At 41.5% G+C, this 23,684-nt stretch overlaps 6 protein-coding genes across 6 annotated transcripts; 3 read left to right on the top strand and 3 right to left on the bottom strand.

The window, feature by feature from the left end:
- The first annotated feature begins 124 nt into the window (after positions 1 to 124).
- BCR41DRAFT_362415 (P-loop containing nucleoside triphosphate hydrolase protein) lies at positions 125 to 2,419 on the top strand. Its single transcript, XM_022025730.1, has 8 exons — positions 125 to 324; positions 476 to 586; positions 721 to 815; positions 919 to 1,338; positions 1,504 to 1,602; positions 1,729 to 1,798; positions 1,929 to 2,086; positions 2,291 to 2,419. The coding sequence occupies exons 1-8, from the start codon at positions 238 to 240 to the stop codon at positions 2,313 to 2,315; spliced, it is 1,065 nt and encodes a 354-aa protein (XP_021876674.1). The 5' UTR covers positions 125 to 237; the 3' UTR covers positions 2,316 to 2,419.
- Positions 2,420 to 2,461: 42 nt separating this feature from the next.
- On the bottom strand, positions 2,462 to 7,758 carry BCR41DRAFT_362413 (SacI homology domain-domain-containing protein). The gene is made up of 6 exons (XM_022025729.1): positions 7,254 to 7,758; positions 7,052 to 7,126; positions 5,694 to 6,964; positions 5,394 to 5,591; positions 5,009 to 5,280; positions 2,462 to 4,895 (listed from the first exon to the last, which is right to left on the bottom strand). The coding sequence occupies exons 1-6, from the start codon at positions 7,522 to 7,524 to the stop codon at positions 2,480 to 2,482; spliced, it is 4,503 nt and encodes a 1,500-aa protein (XP_021876673.1). The 5' UTR covers positions 7,525 to 7,758; the 3' UTR covers positions 2,462 to 2,479.
- A 325-nt stretch (positions 7,759 to 8,083) lies between these two features.
- Positions 8,084 to 10,303, bottom strand: BCR41DRAFT_362412 (hypothetical protein). Its single transcript, XM_022025728.1, has 5 exons — positions 9,792 to 10,303; positions 9,582 to 9,645; positions 9,349 to 9,476; positions 9,157 to 9,222; positions 8,084 to 9,017 (listed from the first exon to the last, which is right to left on the bottom strand). The coding sequence occupies exons 1-5, from the start codon at positions 10,077 to 10,079 to the stop codon at positions 8,298 to 8,300; spliced, it is 1,266 nt and encodes a 421-aa protein (XP_021876672.1). The 5' UTR covers positions 10,080 to 10,303; the 3' UTR covers positions 8,084 to 8,297.
- Positions 10,304 to 10,538: 235 nt separating this feature from the next.
- Positions 10,539 to 11,304, bottom strand: BCR41DRAFT_362410 (hypothetical protein). Its single transcript, XM_022025727.1, has 3 exons — positions 11,209 to 11,304; positions 10,923 to 11,038; positions 10,539 to 10,719 (listed from the first exon to the last, which is right to left on the bottom strand). Exons 1-3 carry the CDS (start codon positions 11,230 to 11,232, stop codon positions 10,611 to 10,613), a joined length of 249 nt encoding a protein of 82 aa, XP_021876671.1. The 5' UTR covers positions 11,233 to 11,304; the 3' UTR covers positions 10,539 to 10,610.
- A 96-nt stretch (positions 11,305 to 11,400) lies between these two features.
- BCR41DRAFT_425795 (hypothetical protein) lies at positions 11,401 to 13,524 on the top strand. The gene is made up of 5 exons (XM_022030629.1): positions 11,401 to 11,993; positions 12,108 to 12,268; positions 12,438 to 12,522; positions 12,711 to 13,138; positions 13,265 to 13,524. The coding sequence occupies exons 1-5, from the start codon at positions 11,499 to 11,501 to the stop codon at positions 13,443 to 13,445; spliced, it is 1,350 nt and encodes a 449-aa protein (XP_021876670.1). The 5' UTR covers positions 11,401 to 11,498; the 3' UTR covers positions 13,446 to 13,524.
- Positions 13,525 to 20,796: 7,272 nt separating this feature from the next.
- BCR41DRAFT_328071 (SHQ1 protein-domain-containing protein) lies at positions 20,797 to 23,563 on the top strand (the record flags this gene model as incomplete). The annotated part of the gene is made up of 7 exons (XM_022021687.1): positions 20,797 to 20,888; positions 20,981 to 21,048; positions 21,177 to 21,486; positions 21,576 to 21,751; positions 21,884 to 21,978; positions 22,083 to 22,736; positions 22,835 to 23,563. Coding segments are annotated over exons 1-7 (2,106 nt in total), but the record flags the coding sequence as incomplete, so codon positions are not given.
- Between the last annotated feature and the right edge of the window lie 121 nt (positions 23,564 to 23,684).

Below are 23,684 nucleotides of genomic sequence, written 5' to 3'. Positions count from 1 at the left end.
CTTCCTTCCGCAGTAGCAGTTCAGTCTATGCAAGTCACTAAAAAAAAAAAAGCTATTCAGCAAGTGACTGCTCTCCTTTTGATATTTACGTATTTACGATATTGACTCTTGATCGCGTCCAAAGGACTCAAAGTTATTTAACAAATGACGCGACTACATGGTTCTTTATTTTTTTTTAATTCAACATTCATTCTCGCCCAGACTCACACAGGAAAGTAGACATTCCCAGCAAACATCATGGCACTTTGGGTAGATAAACATAGGCCCAGCAACCTTGATAAACTAGATTTCCATGCTGATCTCTCCGTACATCTCAAAAAACTGGTAAAACAAATCTAACAGTAATAACAATAAAAGAACCATTGGAAACTAGGCAACGCCACCAAAACTAGTCCTTCACTTTTCACTTTTACATATTTCAGAGTAATATTCCTTAATAAGGGGGTCAATTCACCTGATATTAAACTTGCATTAGTGCTCATCTGGAGACTTCCCTCACATGCTTGTCTTTGGGCCCCCTGGAGCTGGCAAAAAGACTCGTATCGTCGCTATTCTACGTGAATTGTTTGGTCCAGGTTCAGAAAAGGTATTTTATTTATCCCTTTGATTTTTTTTTTTTTTTTTTTTTTTTGTTTCTGCTTTTGCTCTTTGCTTTTGCTTCATATTAACCTTTTCCTATAACCATAATTACCATAATGTGAAAAAATACCATAAAAATAGATCAAGATTGATCAACGTATCTTTGAAACGCCCTCCAAAAGAAAAATGGAATTAAACATTGTCTCCAGTAATTATCACTTGGAAGTCAACCCAAGGTACACTACGGTTGCTTAACTAGAAAAAGAAAAGGAAAAGGAAAAGGAAAAGGAGCTCAATCAATTTCTTAACCTCTTTTATTCATATTTCAAACTAACTTAGCGATGTTGGGAATTATGACAGAGTCGTCATCCAGGAGTTACTCAAAGAAGTCGCTCAAACACAACAGGTCGATGCTGCTGCTCAGAAGCGTTTCAAAGTCGTCGTCATCCATGAGGCAGACCTCTTGTCAAGAGATGCTCAAGCTGGTTTACGTCGAACCATGGAAAAATACATGGGCAACCTTCGAATCATCATGTGCTGTAACACAACCTCTAAAATCATTGCTCCTATCCAATCTCGTTGTCTCTTGGTCCGTGTGGGCGCTCCTACGACACAGGAGATCTGTAAAGTATTACATAAAGTCGTCAAGAAGGAGCATTGTGGACCCTTGCCTGAATCATTCGCCCTTCGCTTAGCTGAAGACTCGGGACGGAATCTGAGGAGAGCCATTTTAATGTTGGAAACAGCCAAAGTACAATGGTGAGGATCACTATGTTATGAAAACTCTACTGGTCAATCTCTATCAATCTCTATAAGGTTTGTGTTTTATTGGAAAGCAAGAAAAAAAAAAGAAAACTTAACCGGGGAGCAACTGTATTTTTTTTTTTTTTTTCCTCTTGTTTTACCATCTTTATTGTTATCAAGCCATCCGTTCAAAGATAATCAGGAGGTTCCACGCATGGATTGGGAGGATTTTGTCCGCGGTATCATGATAGATATTATGAGGACGCAGAGCCCTGAACAGTATGCTCCACATTTCCTTTTATGCATATAATTGTATATCGTTTCTCCATGAAACTCTGCGCTCTTGTAATATTAATTTTAACGCTTATAAAAAAAAAAAAAAAAAAAAAAAAACCCCTCCCATAGGTTGCAAAATGTTCGTGGCAAACTATATGAACTTATTAATCACTGTATCGACCCTACCACCATCTTGAAGGTAAGCAAAGGCAAAGTAAACAAACCAGTGCTTTTGAATGCTCTCTTTTTGCCACAGTATCTTAACTGTTTGTTTGTTTGTTTGTTTGTTTGTTTGTTTTTTTTTTTTTTTTTTCTAATACAATAAATAGACACTTGCTAAAGAGCTGATTCATAAAGTAGATGGCGATGAAATGAAGTTCAGATTTGCACAGGAGGCAGCATTCTACGAACATAGACTACGCTCCGGTCAAAAGGCTATCTTCCATCTCGAAGCATTTGTTGCAAAAATCATGAGCGTTTATAAGAGGTAAGTCTGAGAAAGAAGAAAGAAAGAAAGAAAGCAATAATAGTAAGAATAATTCATCATTGTTACTCTACGGAATAGTTGACATGATCATTCTTACTAATACATGACATTTATTTTATTGTATTTTTTTTTTTTTTTTTTGTTATTATTATTATTTTTCTTTAACTACTGCACATTTCTCACTTTTTATACTCTCTTTATCAGGCATTTGATATCGATGGACCTTTAAAATTAGCTAGTTTTTGTAATGTTCCGTTTCGATTAGCAACTTTTTGTACAATTATACACATTATAATAGCAAGCATTCACTTGAATTACAAGACATACGACTAGACGATTTTTTTTAAAAAAAAAAAAAAAAAAAAAAAAGTTTCAATCCATCATCACCCCATGTTACAAATTCTTCACAGCCTGCTTGAACTTTGCAAAAACACCTTGGTTACGGCTACGGGGGCTGTGGTGGGCAGAGGACGTGGTTTCAGTAGTGAAGAGCGACTGATCGACATTCGCTTTCGCTTGTTGGTTCGTTGTATCAATTTTATGTTCCATAATTGGGTTGCTGTTGTTGTCCTTCTTATCGTTGCCAATGTCTACTGGCAATGGGACTTCATCCTCATCCTCTGTCTCATCCTCTGTATCTAGCCCCAATTGCCATTTCTTGAGCCATGATTTGTTGTTGCTTGGGGAAGTCGCAGGAACAGCAGAGGCTATAGGCTGTAGGGCCGTCGTCGTTTCTCTGGAAACTTTAGAGGAAGGAGAGGGAGAAGAGGAGGATGGTGATGAAAAGAGTCCTGAGAATGGCTTTTTGGACCTCTTGTTCTTCTTTTGTTTACCCTTTAGAGAATGTTTTTCCAATTGACCCGCCACTTCCAGACTCTGAAGCACCCTGTCCCGTACTACCAAGTCAACTTGTACAGAGGACCATTGCGTTGCCGGTAGCGGTTGATAATTATATTCTTCGCTAGGCGATCGATCATGGCGTCCAAATTGACGATTTTGTTGTTGCTGCTGTCCAGATAGACTTTCAAGGCTGCTGTTGTTACCCTTCGTTGTCGAGTCATTCTCAGAGCTCAATCCTTTGTTTCTAGTGTTCCTCTCAGCATCAGAAATAAGCTCACATCTTGCCTGAATAATCTCTGTAACCACCCATTCGACACAGTCCTGCGCTGTTTGTTTATATCCGGATGGATTGGCCTTGCCCTTGTTTTGCTCAAAGTCCTTGACTGATGAGGACGTAACAAAAGGCATAATAGATGTCTCTGGATGCTTCACAATCTTAAACTTCACAGATCGAATGTCCTTCAGCTCTTCTTTGGGTGAGCTGTTGGTTGCCTGATCATCATCAAGGACACTATCCTCTCCATTTGCGCCTTCTTCCTTGCTGGGACTGTTACTACGTAAAGTTGCGCTGCTGGCTTCTGAGGCGTCCTCGTTCAACTCAAGCACACTCTCTAGATTCGGGTGAGAAGTAGGGGACATCCGATCAATATCCATCTTCATACGGTTCCGAACACTACCGCTGTTCACTCTCAGCGTCTCGCCTCCTACGTTGGCCCGGTACACAACTGCAAACCCATAGTTCTCAAGTGGATCCCTTTCACTTGCTGACAAGAAGAATGCGCCTTTATCGATCCCAACCATCTTTTCCAAAGCCAGCCTCCAGAACTCGAGCACTTTCTCCATCTCATAGTCATAGGTGCAAATATACAGAGCCTTTTCTGTTAACAACACAACCTTTTCTTCGTAGAAGACGCCTCGAGGATCATCCAAAAAAGGAACAGATACATTTCTGCCGGTTTTGCCATTAAAAACAAAAGTGCTCTTCTTGGGAGACTTTAACGGTTTCTGTGATGGCGGTGAGTATGGAGAAGAGGAAGATAAAAGGGCACTAGTGATCTCATTCGAACAGCAAATAAATGTCCAGCCTTTCCAGTGCTCTTCTCCAGGCGAGATGACAATTTCAGCAGATGTTTCAATCGCTGCTTCACGGACCTTGACCCACGCCTCCTGCTGCAGTTTCTTTTCGTCAGATGGAAGACCCACATCTATGCCATTAGTTGCAACCAAGGTTTCTGAAGGATAGGGGATTAGGGAAGGAAGTAATACTTCAGAATCTATAGACTTGGCTGATGTTCCATCGGTATTAGTTGCTTGGATTGCAATGACTGGCAGATCTGATTCGGAAGCCGCAATCAATGCAGGAGCAATTGCGGGAGGCAAGACTGGTGGTGCTATAATGGCCGTTCCAAAGGCTGTCGTTTGGAGGTTCCTGAAAACATTCAGTTCTGTAGCACCCAATAAGTAATCAATGGCGGCTTGTCGAAAGTAATCCTTGAATGTATTTTGATACATCCTAGCCATTGAGTTGGTGGCGTCATTGATCATACCCTGAATGTTGCGTTTGCCAGTCCTAGTAAAGTCTCCCTTCAAGGCACTGGTACCGGCATACTCACGGCTAATAGCGTCTCCATTGTTGGCCCAGACATGGTTGAAGGTGTTCTCAAAATCCTCGTACACAGAGAGCCCCTTGTCAGGGAACGAGGCAATACCAAGTCGTAAAAGTTGATGATTCAAAATATAACGGCCGATAGCGCTCTGGACGACATTAGTGCGATCGAGACAATCCATGCAGTTTGTTCGAATGACACCCTTCTGGACAAAAAGGCGGTCCAAGGACTTGCTGTCATTCTTTGGTGTTAACCAGCAGTAGCCCAGCTCTTGTATGGGTGCCTCTAGACTCTTGACCAGGCGCTCAATATTTTCATATTTCATTCCCTTGCATTGCTCGTGAAAGTCAAACTCTATGTATCTGGGAGACGATATGCCGAAAAAAAAAAAAAAAAAAAAAAAAAAAAAACAGTTTAAAAGATTGACAACAATAGAGTCCGTCTTTCATACTACAATGCAAAACACTATATATACCTGACTTGCGGATCAGCCAACTTTTTAACGTATTTTGTGTAAGCTGACCCGGCAATGAGTTCTCTACCATGCTGTTCTACCAGGTTGATAAGGATCTGCTGTCCATATTGTCTCAGTTGACTATCAACATGCTTCTTAAACCCGCCTTCATTTTCCTGTTCACTTCTTTCCATGATGGGTATGGGCTTTAGGCGATATGGTGACTGTGACCAGAACAAAGGAATGGATCCCCTTGTTTGAACAAAAGATACTTGATGATCGCTATCATTGCGCTGAAAATTGAAATAAAAGATTGCTCTTTGTTAGTTGCTATTTAGGTGGCAAAAAAAAAAAAAAAAAAAAAAAAAAAAAAGATATGATACATGGTCCAAAAGATGTCACGTACCACAATACGCAACAACTGCTCAGTTTCTACAAAATTAGATGCATTGCCGTCTTCATCAATGCCTCTACGTTGGTACCGGAGACCCGACCTTTCTCGACTCCTCCTCGAGATGAGTGTAAACATAAATGGCTGTTGCTCAATTTCACATTGTTCAATCTCAACATAGCCCTGCATTACAGGTAGAATGAAACCGTTCGCCTATTGTTCAAGTATGTATCCAGTAAAAGGTTAAAATTGTATGGAGTAGGAGCGCAGTAAGAACGTATGATAATTTTTTAAAAAAAAAAAAAAAAAAATCACCTCTATATCAATAAAGTCTTTGAGTAAGTGCTCATTCCACCAGAATCGCTTGTCTACTTGTTGCCACAAAGGTGCGTCCCTCTTAAGTGTATCTTTTTCTAGATCTGAACGTTTTTGCATAGACGTTAACAGATTGAACTCTGTCGAAAAGTAGAATCCAGTACCAAAGATGGATGAAATTTCTCGGATGACACGGCGGTCGAGCAAGCGATATTTCTCTTGTTCTTCCTCAGCTGCTCGTTGATTCGAGTTAGTTATGTTACTAGCTAGCTGTGCATGCTCTGCTTTCGGACTGTATTCAGCAGTTGTTGATGAAGTCGCAGTTGGTCTCATAAGGGAGAAAGACGGCGTCGTATTGAATATTCCTGAAACTGCTTCTTCACTCCAATCTGCGATCTGCTTTGTTGATTCAGTCACAAACTTCTCGGCTGCTGCAAGAGCTGATGGAGATCGGGGCGACAAGGACGGACGCATCTCATTTTCTGAAGTATTCATATGACCTGTATCTATCCTTGGCAGCGTACTAGTTTTAGATGCATCTTTGTGATTAACAGGATTGGCAGTTGTCCCTGCTATGGCTTCTCCATCCGATAGCGGTAAGACTGGGGATGTCAAGGCAATCTCGGCGCTTTTACGCGGCTTTATTTCCAGCACATTCCCCTTGAACTTTGAGAAAAACCCTGGTTGTGATGAGCGAATTTTTGGAGAAGATGGGGGCGACGATAATGCTGGCCTAGTAGTAGTAGTAGCAGCCACCTCATTCAAGGTTGGTTCTATAGTGGTAGGAGTAGATAGATTGGTACTGCTTCTGTTGCCTGCGCCTCGCTGCGGAACGTCGAACGATACTCTTTTTGGGTTGGGTATGATATTTGATAGTTCACCCTCACGGGACAATCCTTGTTTGATTCCTGTGGATGGCGGTCCAAGGTCATTAGCTGATTTTTGAATACCTTTATCTTGTCGTAGTCCAAGGAATGAGAATCGGCCCTTAGATGGTTTAACCACAGATACACTTTCTAAGGAATGGTAATTATCCTGCTGAATGCTCGTTTTTGAAGCTGGCTCCTGAATGACTATTGACTGCTCCGCCTGCTGCTCTACCCGAGGAAGAAGTTTAGTAGACATGATGATTTCCTGTGCTAATCTATCAAGGAGTTGTCGAGCTTCGCAGGCAACCAAAGGTAAGATAGCAACCTTGTTGATTGCATAGACAGGTTTGTCTTCAATATCGCCTAATGGTTTGACCGACGTGATAAAGATGAAATGTACGCCTAAAGGAAAAAAGGGGATTTGCCTCCATGTTAGATTGTTTATTCAGAAGACGATCGAATTCCGTTTATTGTTCAGTATAGCCTCACCTGTATGCAACTCCAATGACCCGATGCATCCGTAAACAAGGTAGTCCTTTGCATCTTCCGATCGAGAATATGATCCTATTTTTTTTTTTTAAAAAAAAAAAAAAAAAAAAAAGTTATTAAGAGGAGCCTCATGACCAAAAATCTGGTTCTATTTTCAACTCTACAATTTCTTTATAAAACATCAAGTCTCATTCCCATGTACCTGGCGATAGAAACGATATACGTCGGGTTTTTTCATCCATTGGGGCTGTAGTGCCGTTTACAGTGCTAGGTGCTTTGGTACTTTCATTACTCTTTTCTATATCAGCCCTATCTTCGGAGATCTCAAACTGGATTTGGACAATCTCAGTGTCTGCATCGTCAGTATATTCAGGGCCAAAATAAGGCTGGAGCACAAAGCGATCAGACTCAACAGTCAGACGGATATGTTTATAAGGCCGCACAGGCTTTGGAGGGTCGATGTGAGACTGCATTGGCTGTATATATCTGAATAATAAGAAAGAAAGAAAAAAAATCTGTCACTGGAAGAAGTCCCTGTGGTGAATGAAGCGTTGAGCCGAGGAACCTTTTTCAAAAAGTGATGAGTAAAGGAATGGAAAGAGATGAGTAAGGAATGAGCACGACAATGAGAGTATTAAGGAGGAGGAAAAGCCAATTGAACAAAGCGCGGCAAAAATTCAAGCGTCATTGAGGGTCATCTGAATTCCTCCACATCCAACATTATCTCATATCAGACGGCCCATTCCGCTAACATGCGGTCCAATACTCCAATCAATGCTGACAAAAAAAAAGGGGGGGATGTGCACCTGGCCACATGAGCTCAGGATTGTTACACAGCATCCAAGTTTTTGTGATGATCCCTTTTCTTCTAAACAATGAGGAATTTGTTTTTTCTATCGTCTCTTTTCCCTTCTATTTTACTTTTTATCAGAACTAATGTTGTTCTCATATCTGGGATATGCTCAGTTTGCTCAGCCTCAAGTCTTGAAATACATGTAAAATGATTGCGCTTGCAATAGCGTTTATTGAAATGGATGCAAAGCAAAATAAAGAGATAAAAAATAAAAATAAAAGATAAAATAAAAAAGAATGAAGAGGTGTGGCATAATGTTACAAGTGCGAGAAAAACATTAAAGAAAGAAAAGAAATGTAAAAGAGGAAGAAGAAGGAAAAAAAGCAGCAAAGGATATCGGTGTAGCGCTCAAAAAAATAAATAGTAAAAAGAATCTTTTTTCGCTAGAAACTGTTATACCTTCTGCTTCCTGTTGGGTTTCCTTGTCCCCCGAACAGCATTATTGTTGCCAGTTGCATTGCTGTGGTCGCTATTCCTCCTGGATACTGCACTCGAATGAGCACTCACAGTGCCTTTTGCATTTGAAGTTGGGCTTATTGCTGTGGGTGATGCAACAAATACATTGTCCTCAGATTTTTTTCTACTTGTTGATGGCGATGTTTTCTTTGACTCCAATAAACTTATTTGTTCCGGCTCGGTGCTCAGCTGTTGTGTAGATTTGAGCTCAGGAGATGCTACAGTCGAGTTGGTCGTCGTATTTGCTGTAGATTCAGATGCGAATGACTTTTGGCTCCGAGGTTCGGAAGAAATTGTGTGCGGTTCAATGGAAGCTGTAACTCTTTCTTTGACAACAGCTTGTTCTGAGGATAACGGCTGCTGTGTTGTAAAACCTTGTCCTGCAGGGTGCTCCCGATCACTTCCGCTTGACGGTACATATGAACCAGTGCTTGGGAAGGAGACTCTATTAACAGGATCTCGTACCGCCATAGACCCAAAGTCATCAGTTGCGACGCCAAGTATTTCACGCAGTCCCCGATTCTCAATTTCAAGCGTCTCAATGATGGACTCTGTATTATAGTATTCCTCTGTAATTGCCTTCCGTGCCACTGCTCCTACATCCATGAGTCGTGCCTGTAAAAGCGCGTTCTCCTGTTGTAGTCGCATCGCAACTTCCTATTTTGGTTTGGAATAGCACGCGATTGCATTCACACGTTAAGGTTTGAGCCTCTAATGCAAAACATTGGCATGAGATACCACTGAGCGTATTTTTTTTAAAGTAATAATAATAATTATAATATAATAAAACACTTACTCCTTCTTGTTCTGCCAGTCTATATGCCTCATGCATTGCCTCTTTCCGACTCTGTGCCATGGCAAACTATTACGATATTAAGCGGTTTAAATCTCAAAATCCGTGGATCCCATTATCATTGTGGAGTATGCCATCATGATTAAACAAAAAACAAAAAAAAAAAAAAAAAAAAAAAAAATAGTGCCCTCCTACATTCTGGAGACGAAATTTGGTCATGATATATTCCATCCATCGTTCATATTCCCGCAATTGCTCCTGAAGCTGTGAGTTTTCTTCCTGAAGTCGCTCATTTGCTATCTTCAGGCTCATATCCGCATATTCTAGTGATATCAGATGGTTGTGGGCTTGCGGTTAATTCTGTCAAAAAAAAAAAAAAAAAAAAAAAAAAATTACAATAGTAAAGATCCTTTGATGTTGTCCTATACCTCGATTGTTATTTACGCCAACCTGCGTGAACGTAATGGGATTTGAAGCCTGCGCTGTCTTTGCCTATAAAGTAATTAGTAAAAGAGTTGTTTCCATGAGAAGAATTGCTATGACATAATAGTCGTCTATGAAACTATTTGATGTAACTATTGTATTGACAAGGCGTAAGATAATCATCGACATGCATGTTTTTTTTTTATTCTGTTTACCTGAAGATCAGCAAGCTGCTGCTTGAGCTCCAAGGTTGCGTTCCGGTTAAAAACGAGCTGGGCAGTGAGTTCGTTGGTCAGCTTCCAAAGCTTTTGTACAACGCTGTCATCGACGGTCATGATGCAGATGCAGGAAAAAGTCAATAGTGTGATGACCGTGAGGTAGATAGAGAAGGGCGAGATCAGAAGGCAAAAATGATGTGCAATAGCGAAGAGAATGAAGAATGAGTTAAAATGGATGGAATGGCAATTGAAGAGGAATAGGCGGATAGGTGAGGCGGACGACATGTACAACAGACGCTCCTTTGTAGGGCGTGCTTGTTGGCTTGCTGGAGCCGAGCAAGAGAAAGAGGAGCAGGGGTGGGGAGCGATGAGCAGCAGTAACAGCAAACAACGATGACGAGCAATGTAGAATGACTATCACCAGACAAGAGAATAAAATAAAAAAAATAAAAAAATAAAAAATAAAAATAAAAAATAAAAAGTAAAAGGGCGTAAAGATGTAGATCAAGAATATAACAAAGAAAAAATGAATTAGAATTAGCAAATAAAATGAATTGAGTAATGCAGTGCAGGAGAAACTTTTTTTTTTTTTTAAGTAATTTGAGCGCGCGGGAAAAGAGAGCGAACAAGCAACAGGACGTGTGCAGTTCAATTGCATGCCCTGAAATTTGAAATTGAAAATTCATCGGTGACTGCTGTCGTATCTCCATTGGCTGACACATGGGAAATCAATTCTGTAGACATCTTTTACTTCAATCAAACGTTATTTCTTTCTTTCTTTCTTTTTATTCTTCTAGAGACATTCAATCGATCTGATCACACATAGAGTCCAACTGCTAGAAATAGGAACACGGTCCCGAATCCAAGCAAAAGTGCACTAGGAATAGTCGTTGCAAGGTCATGCACCAGCGACGGTTTCTGGGCGCTAAAAAAAAAAAAAAAAAAAAGAAAAAAGAAATGTAGTTCATAAACACAGAAATGGATCTTTAGAATTTTGTCCCTTCCAAAAAAAAACATTTAAAACTCTAGAAAATTGTTGTTTGAAAGGCTGCGCAGACTAGATACTCCCAATAGGTGTAATAGACGATATGATAGACATGTCATTGTTAAATGTAAATGCACACATACACGCCAAACTTTGCTGCAAACAACAAGCCGACAGACAAGGTTAGCATAGCCAAGGGAGGGTGCACTGACACTGGCAATGGAGGAGCAAATGGCGTGCCTGCTGACCAGGCCTCGTTCTACATGAATAGTAAATATCCAGAATCGCGCATGCATTAATACCCAATAGGATGTCTGACATTGTAACTGACATCGCCATCTTCAAGCAGAAAAGACTATCAGCATTCGTTATTGTTGCCAACTATGGGTGTTATTGATGCCACTCCTATTGTGGATGCTGTACGATTACCAGTTCAGAGAATGTTGCACTCATGGAAAGCCGCGGTTACTGTTTATGTAAATGTGTAGTGTAAAAGGAAAAGGAACGCGAGATGAGACAGGTTAGTGACAAGAGTAAAGTCAAACACCGATGACTTACGGGGCAAGTATAAAATATCTTTTACGAATTGCTGTGCAAACTTTTTACAACTCACGAGACTCCATTGTCACTTTATCACTTTTGTCTTCTCATAAAACTCGTGCGAACTGCTCCGACTTTTTCTCTTTCCTCAAAACCTTCTCAGTACCAAAGTAGAGAGTATGGAACCTACACCGGCACCGTCATCAGCCACACTTGCTGCCTTGCATGCAACACGCCAAAACACTAATGACAACAGCAACATCACTCATGGACAAGGACAAGAAACTCATAGGAATGGTGCTACAGTAGCCAGCTCAAACTCCGGAGGAATCGACAATATTCAAACGCAGAATCCTTTAGACCATGCCTCGGAACCTTCAACGAATAACAATGATAATAATGACCCCAATATCACATTGTTCTTGAGAGAGCTTGAATCCATTTCTACGCATTCAAAACAACAGCAACAACAACAACAACTGCCTCAAACCACTTCCTCTTCGTCCTCCTCAAACACAGTCAATCACGAACCAAATCGCTGTTATATTTGTTTTGGCACGGACGAAGATAGTGTAGGTCGATGGGTAAAGCCTTGCCAGTGCACCCTCATCTCACACGAGGACTGTCTCCTCGATTGGATCGACAAGAATCGGCAACAGTTTGCAAAGAAGCAGGTAAAAGATATATGAAAGTCGTGATACTCATGTATTTCTACACCTGTAAATTTTTTGTTTGAGCGACATTGCTGACTTCAAGGGTTCTGAAACATCAACATCTTTTTTTCCCAGGTGCGGTGTTCAGTTTGTAATACAGTGTATCGCTTGACTGAACCAAACTCATGGCTCCTGAATATCTATTCAACCTTTGACTCCATTGTACACGCTGGTGTCCCATACTTAACATTTCTGGGACTAACCTGTTCAGTGTTGATCACAAGCACAACCTATGGGTATGTTATTCTATTCTGCTCTATTCTATTTTATTCCTTTTTGCCGAAACACCGAAGCCTTGCCACATCTTGAATGATTCTACTTGCACAGAACAATAGGCTCATTGTCCTATAATCACTGTTATCTAATATGATTCTTGTTTGCTTTTCCATCCCGGTATAATTTCAGTGCTTACGCTGTTCTCACAGTTTGCGGCACTGAAGAGGGTGAGAAACTTTTAGGAAGCCCGAACCCTTGGGGATGGCGTGTCTGGGTAAGATAGAAAGACCTTCAATTGTTTGTTTAGTATAGAATCCTTTTCCATACTTAGGAATACTCTTCGTCAGAAGCCAATTATTGTAGTTGATCTCGTCATAATCACTAATCCTATCACAATTACTGTTCTTCTTTTATTTTATTTATTTATTTTATTTTATTTTTTTTTATTTTTTTGTCTTATAGATTGGACTTCCTCTAATCCCAGTGCTCCTCGTCTCCTCGAGGACAAAGGCAATCGATTCATTCATGCCATTGATCCCACTTCTGGTTGTGGGCAATGAACAGCTCCAGGTGACCTATCCACCAACCCCTGCACTGACTCTTTCAATCATGCCTTGGGTAAGGATGGCCTATAACAGTCTATGGGCTGAGATGGTGTCACGACTGGAAATGCGGTGGCGCCGACAACAGGCTGCAGGATCAGGCGTAGCAAGGCTGGGCGTGAATGCTAGTATAGACCAGCCCGATATGAACTTGTCTACAGCTGAGGCAACAAGGAATATACATAATACTGTTGCAGAAGAGGAGCCACCATTTTTTGAAAGGAAAGACCTTGGCAGGACTATTATTGGCGCTTTGCTCATGCCAGCGATCTCATCAATTTGTGGAAGGTAAAGTTGAATAATAAAGATATCGATGACTTAAGAAGGTGTCTTTATTCTTTTATTTTTATTTTATTTTTATTTTTTTTTTACTCAACTTCAAATCTGCCGTCTCTTACATATTCCTTCTATTAGTATTCTTGGCAATTTCTCTTTTTTCCGGACGCGCTTCCCTGATAATTTTCATCGCAACATTTTGGGGGGATGTTTTTTTGTAGTACTGAAGGATTTGGCGGCATTAATAGGAAGGTATCAGGAGATGAGGCGTAGGAGGGTGCGCAGAGTGCGTGAGTACTCCGAGTTCAAAGATGAGTAGTGTAATGAAGCGATAAGATATAAGTATGAATGCCCCAATCCTCAAGGAGCAGTGTCAAGATAATAAAGACATCCATTGTACAATACATGATTAAAAGACTAAGGGAAAATGTCACCCTGTTATATTATCTCTTCGTGCCAGACATGGGCGGTAGTTACTTTAACCACTTGGAAAAAAAAAAAAAAAAAAAAAAAACTAAGGCACCTTTATTATTCTTGAGCTGAACACCATCAACTACACCGATAATTAGATATCCAATGTTGGACCAGTTTTTTTTCTTTTTCCTGGCGTATGAAAATCGCCTTCGAAGAAATTTAATTTAAACGGAGCTCTAACTCTACTACATGCTTCGCCTGCGCTCACGGCCCACCTGCAGTAGACGCCTAATTTCCCTAAAACAAAATTTGATTCCAATCAATGTAAAAAAGACAAATGACAGAAGTTTAACCTCATACAGAAAGAGCAGTTACAAACTAACGCTTTCGTCGAGCTTTCCTCGAGTCTACTTAACGAAATACACCAAAAGCAATGGTTGGTGGGTGGATGTAATGCTTTTAGGCGATCTTATCAAAGCGAGAAGTGATCACATGCTTCCACGTGCAACATGAATTTATTGCAAAGGTACTGACGATTGAGATATTGGGCTCATTGCCTTCAAGCCATTCTAGCGACATGCTCCTCTTTTTTTTTATCGTGATCATATCGATCATATCGTAAACATTCTCTCGTAATATTCTTTATCCCAAATAACATACAATTGATCGATCTCTTTAGCGCCTCCAACTAAAGAGTTCCTACTAACGAGGCATGCATGAAATGATATGCGCAAATCCACATTCATTACACGCACTGTATTTGAATTGATAATCACTGATCGACCTACTTGGCACTTTTGACGTTGTCAATGATACTCCTTCTCCCATAGACTCTGTCTTTTGGGATGTTCCTGCTGGTAGGCCTTAATAGCGGTGCACTTGACTGGGACCTGTTTGGAGTCTGAATGGCAATGATGGTAACGTTATTATCTGCATAGACATCTCTTGTGAGATTGCACAAAGAGCTTGCTCAACTATGGCTCCACGTTCCACCAATAGTTTCCTATTGACTTCGCTCAACCCAGTTACGTCTTGAATGCGTGTGTTACTTGCATTGAGCACTGTCTGTCTAGTGCTCCATTTCAAATGATACTGGCATTTTCCATTTTTCTGCACGATCTGCCACATCCGGACAGAGGCGTCTTTACATCCTGTAACCAGAAAGAAACCTTCAACAGAGCTATTCCATACAAGTGCTGTAACGTATCCACCCGAGAATGGGATAACAGCCAAGCATTGGCTTGACTCTGGATCCCACACTCGTGCTGTCATATCTCTACTGCCTGAGACAATATACTTGCCATCAGGTGAATAAGCCAGGCCTGTGATCCGTTTGGAATGCCCTTCAAGCATACAAATTACTCTTCCCGACCCTGTATCCAATAGACTAATTGACCCTTCCATATCACCAACAGCCATCTGTAAACCACTTGGTGGAAATACTATCCAATTTTTTTCCTTTTCAGGCTTTCTTTCGTAACAGACTTCGCCCGTTTCTGCGCTGCATACTTGCAAGATAGAATGGCCACGAATAAAGGCAATTTTTCGGCTGTCCGGTGTGTATATAAAAAAGCTTAGTGTTGCTGTACCCTTTAATATATACTGGAGATCCCATGATTGAGCTGTCCAGACTCTGATGCTCCCAAAACCATCGCATGAAGCAATCTGGTGACCATCATGTGAGAATACCACTCTCCGAATCCCAAGCTCTCGGTTGCTTTGTAGAGTGTGGAGGAGCTTTCCCGTTCGTGTGTCCCAAACAGTTATTTTTCCATATTTATGGCCACAGGCAACTTGATCGCCAGTAGGCGAGAAGCCCAAGGTATTGACTTTGTAATTCTGCTCTTCTTGCGGCTCCAAAGTGTGGATGACTTGACCTGATCGTATATCTCGAAGGTAGACACGTGAAGAAAGATGGCAAGCAAACAACTGGCCATTGGGTGAATACTTGACGTCGAAGACTGATTCTTTTTGCTTTTGTAAAACATGGGTTGCCTGGCCTGTTTGTGTATCCCAGATACGCACTGTACCATCAGTACTACATGAGGCTATCTGTTGTCCACTTGGTGAACCCTTGATGCATTTGATTGGTCTTGCATGACCGTACGAGTCATGACTAGACTGTCGTAATTGGGGATCCCACAGGCGTGTTGTTCTGTCAGAGCTAAATGATACAATTTGATGGTTGATTGGTGAATATGCCAAGCACCAAACAACACTAGAATGTCCGAAGAAGGTGTTAATGAGCTGCCCTGATTGCGCGTCCCACAACCGTATCGAATAGTCAATGTAACAAGTAGCTATCTGCTCTCCATTGGGTGGGTACTTTAGGTCACTGATGTCGTCGGGATGCCTTTCAAAATCATGGACATTTTCGCCTGTTCGCATATTCCACTGAACTATCTCGAAAGTAGTGAACGAAGCGGCGAATTTACCGTTAGGTGAATATTGTATGCCTTTGACATCACCCTTGTGCCTAAAGGCCCACTTTCCTTGACCAGATTTAGCATCCCACACAAGTACTGAGTTGGCTCCATAACCGCGAGAGACGATTTGCTGACTGTTTGGTGAATACACAATTTGCTCAATCCGAGATCTGTGGCCCTGAAGCATCAGTACCTGTTGTCCTGATGTTACATCCCACAGTCGTATCGTTTTGTCATCACTACCGGTTGCAATATGCATTCCATCAAGGTGAATATGACACGGTTCTCACTGCGGCTGTATGACCCTCTAAAATGCATTGAAGCGTTCCGGATTGGGAGTCCCACAGACGTACTGAGCCGTCACTACTGGCTGAGGCAAGATGGTGTCCACTTAGCGAGTACACAATACTAAAGACCCAGTTTGTATGCCCCACCAATTTATGGACCAATGCACCTGAGACTGTGTCCCAAACTAAAATCGTATCTTGATAATTTGAAGAGGCGATATACTGACTGTCTGGCGAGTATACAGGAATGTATCCAGCAAGGTCTTTCAAAGTCAGACGCTTTTCCCATGTTGATGTGTCATAGACGGTGACTGAGCAGCCAGTCAAGTCATGAGGATAACTACAGCAAGTGTCCTCCCATCCGGTGAGTATGTTCCCGTCCGTACCCTACCACTCTCCCTAAGGACTGGCCATTCGCCAAAACGCACACCTGCCATCTTTGCTCCATTCAAGTTTGTTTCGCGGAGCCAACAGTCACAGAGATCGACCTTCCTTAGGTCTGCTCCTTGTAACTGAGCATATTCGAAAACACCATGACTGATATCGGCGCCAGGGATCTGGATGCCCCTCAAGTCTGCCTCAATGAACGACTCTCCTGCCCGAACCAAGATTGTTATTGCATTGGCCGCCGCTGTTCGCCATTTACTGTCCCTTTTTGAGAGCTCTACAAAGGTATGCAACTGCTCTCTGAATATTGACTCCAGCTGAACACGATCAACCAAGAATTGTAGGACGGACGATGATTCGTTCGTAAAGCTCTTCCATACTAAAGGCGAATCCTCATCTGGTTGGGTCGCATCAACTTCCTGCTCACGCATATTAGTCTCCATAGCCTCGAAGCTATACGATGAATCAATGCTCTGTCGGCGGAAAGTGGATATTTTCGCTTTCACTACTCCATCATTTGCGTGGGTCCTCGCAACTTGTTGTGGCTCAAAGATCGCTCGCACTAGACTGTATTCCAGAATGGACCGATGAATAAAACGATGCTGGTTCCCTGTGCGAGTGAGGGGCGAAGCTTCGCGCAGAAGGTTCCTTCCATTCTCTTTGCTAAAGTACTCCTCCTTCCATGTGCCCTTGTGTTTAAATGGAGAATAGTCCACTATTGGATTGCCATCCTGATATTTATATATCGCTTTCGCCAGGCTCGTTAAGTATATGATCCCATTCTGTGCAAACCCTTCATCCGTCAGCGTCTGGAACATCCTCCTGTCCTCTATTCCTATTGTCTCACTTAACCGCTTCTTGCCTCGCTCAAGCCACAGCTCCACGAACTGATCATAGAGAGATATGCGCTTGATTCGTGCGCTGGTGGTGTCTTGGTCCGGATCCACCATCCGTGGAAGCACTTGTAGCGATAGTGACAGTAAGAATGGGTTCTTTACAAGGTCAAGTAGGCTAGGGACCATTCTGAATGCACGCTGGTAGTCTCCAGCTGACCACATCGGATCCATATTAGCGACATAATTCCTGATATAATCATTGATCTGAGCATCAGAGAATGGCACGATCATAGCTTCTTGGAATAACCCGCTATCTGCTTGGTGATTGCGATCCATAGGCCAAAAGCGATCTCGATAATCTGACCCAAGATACTCACTGCGGCAGCTAATTATCATCTGAGACTTCCACATCCCAGGCTGATTCAGTTGGTTTGTCACATACAGATTTTTGGCCAGCATGCTCTCATCATATCCGTCACAGATCAAAACGAATGATCGAGTCATCTTTAGCTCTTTGATCTGCGCTTCTGTGAAATCATATCTTCGTAGCTGTTTGGCCACTAGATCTCTCTCTGGGTTGGCAATGACCAGAAGGTTGATAAACACTGGGATTCGACCATGCCTCATTTCGTATGCTTCCCACAGGGTGCATTCTAACGTGCGGCTGAATGTTGACTTGCCTGCCCCTGAATCACCTTGAACGAGTAATACTTTCTTCTCGCTGTCCAGGAACTCCTTTGCCTTGTCCATTAACAAGTACAAGTGGTTGTCAAACGCCTGAGGACTTGCTTTAGCGTATTGCTGGATGTAGAACCCATAGTCATATCTGTCTTTCATCCGCTGCTGCTTAAGTAGACGCAGGGCCTTCTCGACATCAATCCTCTCCTGCGCACGGTCGAGTAATGATGGGGATGCGGAAGGAGAGGGTTTGAAAATGAAGGGGTATTGGACAGCAGCCTCGTGGAGACAGTCTCTGCATATTTTTTCTTCTTTAGCGCCTTCATCCGCCGCTAAATCATGCAGAAGCGTACTTGCAGCTGTAAAGTAAACGGAGGCAAAGGTGTTATAAAATGCTTGATTTAGCTATCCTGTACTGAAAGCCACTAGTTCAGAGTAAAAAAGAGTAGACACACACCTTGCAGACTATTCACTGGCAATGAGGCTAGCTCCCTAAGGATGTTTGCTATCCACTGTTTGATGTGTACGTAATTGCCCCACTCCTTGTCATTCTTGTAAATTTCGCCAAGGAAAGCGATCGCATCTTGACGGATACCCATGGTCCACTGTGTACCGGCTGCAACTTTTCCTAGCCGTTGGCATAGCCCCCATTGGAACGCTGGATCCCGTCGACAGGATACTTCACATACAAGGGTTTTGAACTTGGTCAGCTCACTGCCTGGAGTAGTGCATCAGCTCCACGCAGTGCTGGGTACCATGCTGTCTTGCAACTAAAACTAAGTCCTTCTTCCATACACTTGCTGAATATTGCTCCACTTTCATACAGTGACGTTGCACCCTTATACGCTCTCAAACTCATGTCTATGATATTTGCGACAGATGGGAGTTCCTTCTGGATGCTGCCTATCTCATTCATGAAGACATTCAGGTCCAAGCCTTTGACTGCACTTACTACTCCAAACACTCCTCGGAGGACTGCTGATGTACGTCGAAGCATTACTTGTATTTTTGTTTCGTCATTTGGGATGTACAGTAGGACTTGGAAGGCATAGGCTGCTTGATACGCTAAATGAGGATCTGAGCTGTCTTTCAGAGCCTTAAGATATGCAGCGTTCTCGCTTTAGGCCCATAACTTGGATGTCTACCATGGCATCGAGGACATGTGAGACTGTAGCAGATAGGCGATGGAGATGGTCACTAGATTGACAATGCGTACTTTGTAAACGAAAACTAAGGGTATTGAGGGTTGCGACAAGATCATCCAAGTCAAGGTATCCAGGAGGAGAACGCTGTATTAACTCAGCCAACCCCTCCAGCAAATGAGTTTCTAACATGATATTTTGACGGATTCCATTGATCAAGGTCATAAGTAGAGCCCTGAATTGATCTTTACTGAGGACTGGGGCCAAAGATGTAGCCTCAACGACAGTAGCCTGAGCTTTGATCTCATCACTGATGAACATTTCAATCACATCTGATGCCAGGCTACGCAACCGCTTTTGCTCATCCTGATCATTCGATCTAGTCAAAGACCACTCTTGCTCCTGGCCGCTAAGATCTGTTACTGAGATAGGTGAATTGGGGAGTAGACTAAGACAATACACGAGCTGTCGGATATCATTCAGGTGGGCACCGATATCTGGTAAGTTGTATCTAATGATCATTGGAGGCATATCATGGTCGAATATGTCCTTTGGAATTGTAGCAATGCTGTGCGTGATTTTGATTCGTACTGTTTCACTCGTTTTCGTTTTCCTAATGATGCTATTACTAGTGCCGCTGTTTTCTTGTTTGCTGTTGAGAGAGTTGCCAATTGCTAGCGGCATTCGATGGATGATGTTGTTTTCATGCGAGTGTCCCCACTTCTGCTTTCTTGCCATTTCTTTGAGCATCGCTTGGATGGTCTAGGTATTCAAACAGCCGGGCAAGCTCATAGTAGGCTAAAGCGATACCTTGGTGCAACGCTGTCTCATTGGAAGTCTTCCTCACAGATCGCTGAATTCGAGACAGTGCAGAATCTGCATCGTAACAGAGCTCGATTACGATGTCATTGTCAACATCCATTCTGTGGGTGCACTCCATGTAAATATTGTAGAGTTTTAGAGCCTTCGTTGGTGAGAGTTCACCTCGTGTTGAAGCAAACATGTGTCCAAACATGATTGTTTTTTCTTTCTTCTATTGAATTGAAGGAAAGAAAGGTTGTTTGATTGAAAATTGTTTATTGTTAGAGATATTTGTAGTAGATGATGGTTTTTTTTTTTTACAGGCTCTCTCAAATATATGCATCTTACATGAATGAATCAATCGAACGGAGGATAACTAAAAAAAAGAAAGCGGAGGATTTTGGATAAGAAAGAAAAGAAAATGGCGCATGCATAGCCGTATCTTCCTCTAATGAGGCATGTCTTTGCATGTTCCCAGCCAATACCAATGTCTGTTTACTTCTTATTCAAATGTACAAAAATTAATTGCCGACGGCATTTGACCTTTTTAGCCATGACATTATGATTTTTGCCTCGTATGGTCAGCATGTGGTCCATGCGCAACCCTTTCCCACGTGGAATCATGGTTGACTGCGCTTTTTTAATGTCCTATAAACACAAAACAAAGCAATTTTTTTTTTTTTTTGCATTCATTGAAGAGGAGTGTACTATTGGTCATGATCACACCTACATTTTCAGTTTCACAAGAGGATGACTTTGTCAGCATCGTCATTAAGGCGCCTCACATTAAGGTCTGAATTTACAATACTCCAGACAGAAAAAACACATGCTAAATGTTGAAATGTTATAAGCCTAAGCATATTTTTTTTTTTTGGTGCATAAGACCCAAAATGTAGATTTTGAAGTGGAAGGAGCAGTCTTCAAGTTCAATGTGAAGCCCTATTTTTTAAGGTTGGTCCTTTTCCCCCATTCTCATTATCATTCTTTATAATTATCGATGAGAATGACTTTTTTCTTTTTTTTTTTCCCCTACTTGGTCTAGATTATACTAAACTACAATAATATTTTGTTTTGAACAGACTGACTTTTCCAGGAAATATTGTGGATGATGAACGCGCCAAGGCCACCTATAATGTTGGGGTGGGCGAAATGACAGTCATTTTACCAAAAGAGACCCCTGGAGAACATTTTCCAGATCTGGACATGTTGACCAAACTGCTAGTACGTCAGAGTGACCTTAAGGATAAACAGATCAAAAAGCCGTTGATTGAAGTCATTGGCAGCAGTTCTGGAGGCGACAGCAACAGCGTAGCTACTCTGGAGGGCACGGAAAAAGTGAATAGGGATGAAGAAATTGATTGGGAATTGCCACAGGAAATCAAGCAGGAGGTAAAAAAAGAGCTTTTATTGATCGTATTAAAGAATATTACTGCAATTGAACAAGAAAGGATGTATACTGACTTCTTACTCTATCGTAGATCTTCTCAGAAGTCCGATATGGATTCAATAATAGATACAATGGATTCTTTACACATGTTCAGGAAACTGCGAATGATGTACTGGATGTATATGATCCTGAGCATACGACATTAGAAACGAGAAGACAAAACAGAATTCAACGTGAGAACGAAAAATTCGATGATGAGTATTATATGTACGGCCTCTAGATAGCAATATTAAAAAAGATTAAGCATATAATGGAAAATGGCATTCATAGACGGATTCAAGACTAACAAGTGAACTTTACCCTGATTTTTTTTTTTTTTTTTTTTTTTTCGAACGTAAGGAGCGAATTCATGAATGAAGAAGAGATTCAGCATATTATGAGGTATAAAACACAGTGGTGGAGCGAACTTCGAGCTTTGCAGAAGAGTCAAAAAGGTAAAACTATAAAGGCAATGCTGTTTTTTTTTTTTTTTTTTTTTTTTTTTCCTTCAAGGATAGATACATTTAGCTTGACCTCGTCTATTGTTAAAACAAAGTAGATTCAAACAGCCAGAAAAACCGGTCTGATATAACTGCAGCATCAACAACCAAAAGCAATAGCAACAGAGGAAATGAAACACAGAAGGCATCAGTTAATAATGCAGGCTGTACTTTCAAATCAACATTATCCAATAATTTGAGTCAACTCTCTTCAACGCCATCCATTTTAAATATTGTCAAAGATGAGCCAGGACAGAATAAATCTTCAGCAACAGCAACAACATCCCTAGACGATTTTGGAATAAGAGAAGCTAGTAGTAGGAAAACAACGACGAAAGAGGTTAAAAGTCTCTTGAAGCCAACAATATCCACTACCACCACCGCCACCACTTCTATTGCTACCGCTTCTGGTAACAGCGGCTTGACCCTAGATTTGAAGGAACCATCTACACCTACATCTACACTTTTGCCAAACACTAATACATTGACTCCAATGGTGGAACCTCTAATCGATGAGAGTCGGGACGAACCCGTAAAATATTTGGGATCTCACTCTATCATCATTGTGGACCCTTCTAGACCATCTACAAACAGTGAGCTAGAAGGAGAGATGGCTGATCTAAAACTTGATGGTGATGGTCAATCTGGATTGGATACTAAGCCTTTTACGAATAAAGAGCAGGAACTTATGAGAGATTTACCCCGCAGAGAATGTAGGTTTTTTTTTTTACTTTTAACTTCTTTAGTTTGCTGATGTGACCTTACATACAAATATCCTTACCAACACAACACTTACGCTTTTTATATATAGATATCCTTGAAAATACTAAATCAACATATCTTAGCCTGATTGATATCCTCTTCGCTTACAGCTACGACCTCCGTGTATCAGAAGGAGATACCACTGTTGAGACGCCTTGGACAATATGTAAATTATCTCCCTCTATGGCTGCATTAGATCAGTTCACGACACTCAAAGAAACCATCGTGGCATGCATTCGACGTTCATTGGCTTATCCATTGATCCGAAACTGGAGTCTAGCTATGAAGGTCTTACAAGATGTCTACGTCATCTTGAAATTGGGCCGACGAGGATGTCTAAGGGCTCTCTTACAGATCAAGAATATTCTGGATCATGATGATGTATACTACATTTATAGCAAAATGTTCATTGAAGACTACTGTGTGTGGATCCAGAGTGGAGCCAGCGAGAACGTGATCCGGACCTTAGCACATGAAATACATCATTTTGATGTGAAAAAGGAGGAGATCGGGTGGCATCTCGAGGAATTGGAAGCTTTAGCCAAGGAGGCGCCTGAAGAAGAAGAAGAGGAAACAGAAGAGGAAGACTCTGATGACACATCAGCTGAAGGCGACGACGATGATGATGAAGAGGAAGATAGTGACGACGACGACTCTTCATCATCCTCAGATCAGGACAGTCAAACAGACGATAAGAGCCGAAGCAAAGACAACAACTTCGCTGCGGAAGAAGAAAGTATATTTATACACGAAGGCCCCAAACCCATGATTGTCGAGCTTTAAGATAAATATGATTAGTTTTATTAGTAATAAATATATTATATATTTAAAAAAAAAGAAAAAGAAAAAGAAAAAAAAAAAATCATTATAACTAGCTAAATCTTAAAAAGAATAATATA

This window comes from Lobosporangium transversale (assembly GCF_002105155.1).
Source record: "Lobosporangium transversale strain NRRL 3116 chromosome Unknown BCR41scaffold_55, whole genome shotgun sequence".
NCBI classification, from domain to species: domain Eukaryota; kingdom Fungi; phylum Mortierellomycota; class Mortierellomycetes; order Mortierellales; family Mortierellaceae; genus Lobosporangium; species Lobosporangium transversale.
The sequence above is the reverse complement of the archived record's forward strand: the minus strand, read 5'-3'. Positions and strand labels throughout refer to the sequence as shown.

Coding starts and splice junctions, on each gene's coding strand:
- BCR41DRAFT_362412 (XM_022025728.1), bottom strand. CDS start 10,079: ATGTCGTCCGCCTCACCTATCCGCCTATTCCTCTTCAATTGCCATTCC. Junction 9,646..9,791: donor AGCAGCTTGCTGATCTTCAG/GTAAACAGAATA, acceptor ATTACTTTATAG/GCAAAGACAGCGCAGGCTTC. Junction 9,018..9,156: donor GACTGGCAGAACAAGAAGGA/GTAAGTGTTTTA, acceptor AAACCAAAATAG/GAAGTTGCGATGCGACTACA.
- BCR41DRAFT_362413 (XM_022025729.1), bottom strand. CDS start 7,524: ATGCAGTCTCACATCGACCCTCCAAAGCCTGTGCGGCCTTATAAACAT. Junction 7,127..7,253: donor TATATCGTTTCTATCGCCAG/GTACATGGGAAT, acceptor AAAAAAAAATAG/GATCATATTCTCGATCGGAA. Junction 5,281..5,393: donor AGCAGTTGTTGCGTATTGTG/GTACGTGACATC, acceptor TTCAATTTTCAG/CGCAATGATAGCGATCATCA.
- BCR41DRAFT_425795 (XM_022030629.1), top strand. CDS start 11,499: ATGGAACCTACACCGGCACCGTCATCAGCCACACTTGCTGCCTTGCAT. Junction 11,994..12,107: donor AACAGTTTGCAAAGAAGCAG/GTAAAAGATATA, acceptor TTTTTTTCCCAG/GTGCGGTGTTCAGTTTGTAA. Junction 13,139..13,264: donor ATCTCATCAATTTGTGGAAG/GTAAAGTTGAAT, acceptor TCCTTCTATTAG/TATTCTTGGCAATTTCTCTT.
- BCR41DRAFT_362415 (XM_022025730.1), top strand. CDS start 238: ATGGCACTTTGGGTAGATAAACATAGGCCCAGCAACCTTGATAAACTA. Junction 325..475: donor CCGTACATCTCAAAAAACTG/GTAAAACAAATC, acceptor AACTTGCATTAG/TGCTCATCTGGAGACTTCCC. Junction 1,603..1,728: donor AGGACGCAGAGCCCTGAACA/GTATGCTCCACA, acceptor CCCCTCCCATAG/GTTGCAAAATGTTCGTGGCA.
- BCR41DRAFT_362410 (XM_022025727.1), bottom strand. CDS start 11,232: ATGAGTGCAACATTCTCTGAACTG. Junction 11,039..11,208: donor GTGCAACATTCTCTGAACTG/GTAATCGTACAG, acceptor CTATTCATGTAG/AACGAGGCCTGGTCAGCAGG. Junction 10,720..10,922: donor TTTGCAGCAAAGTTTGGCGT/GTATGTGTGCAT, acceptor TTTTTTTTTTAG/CGCCCAGAAACCGTCGCTGG.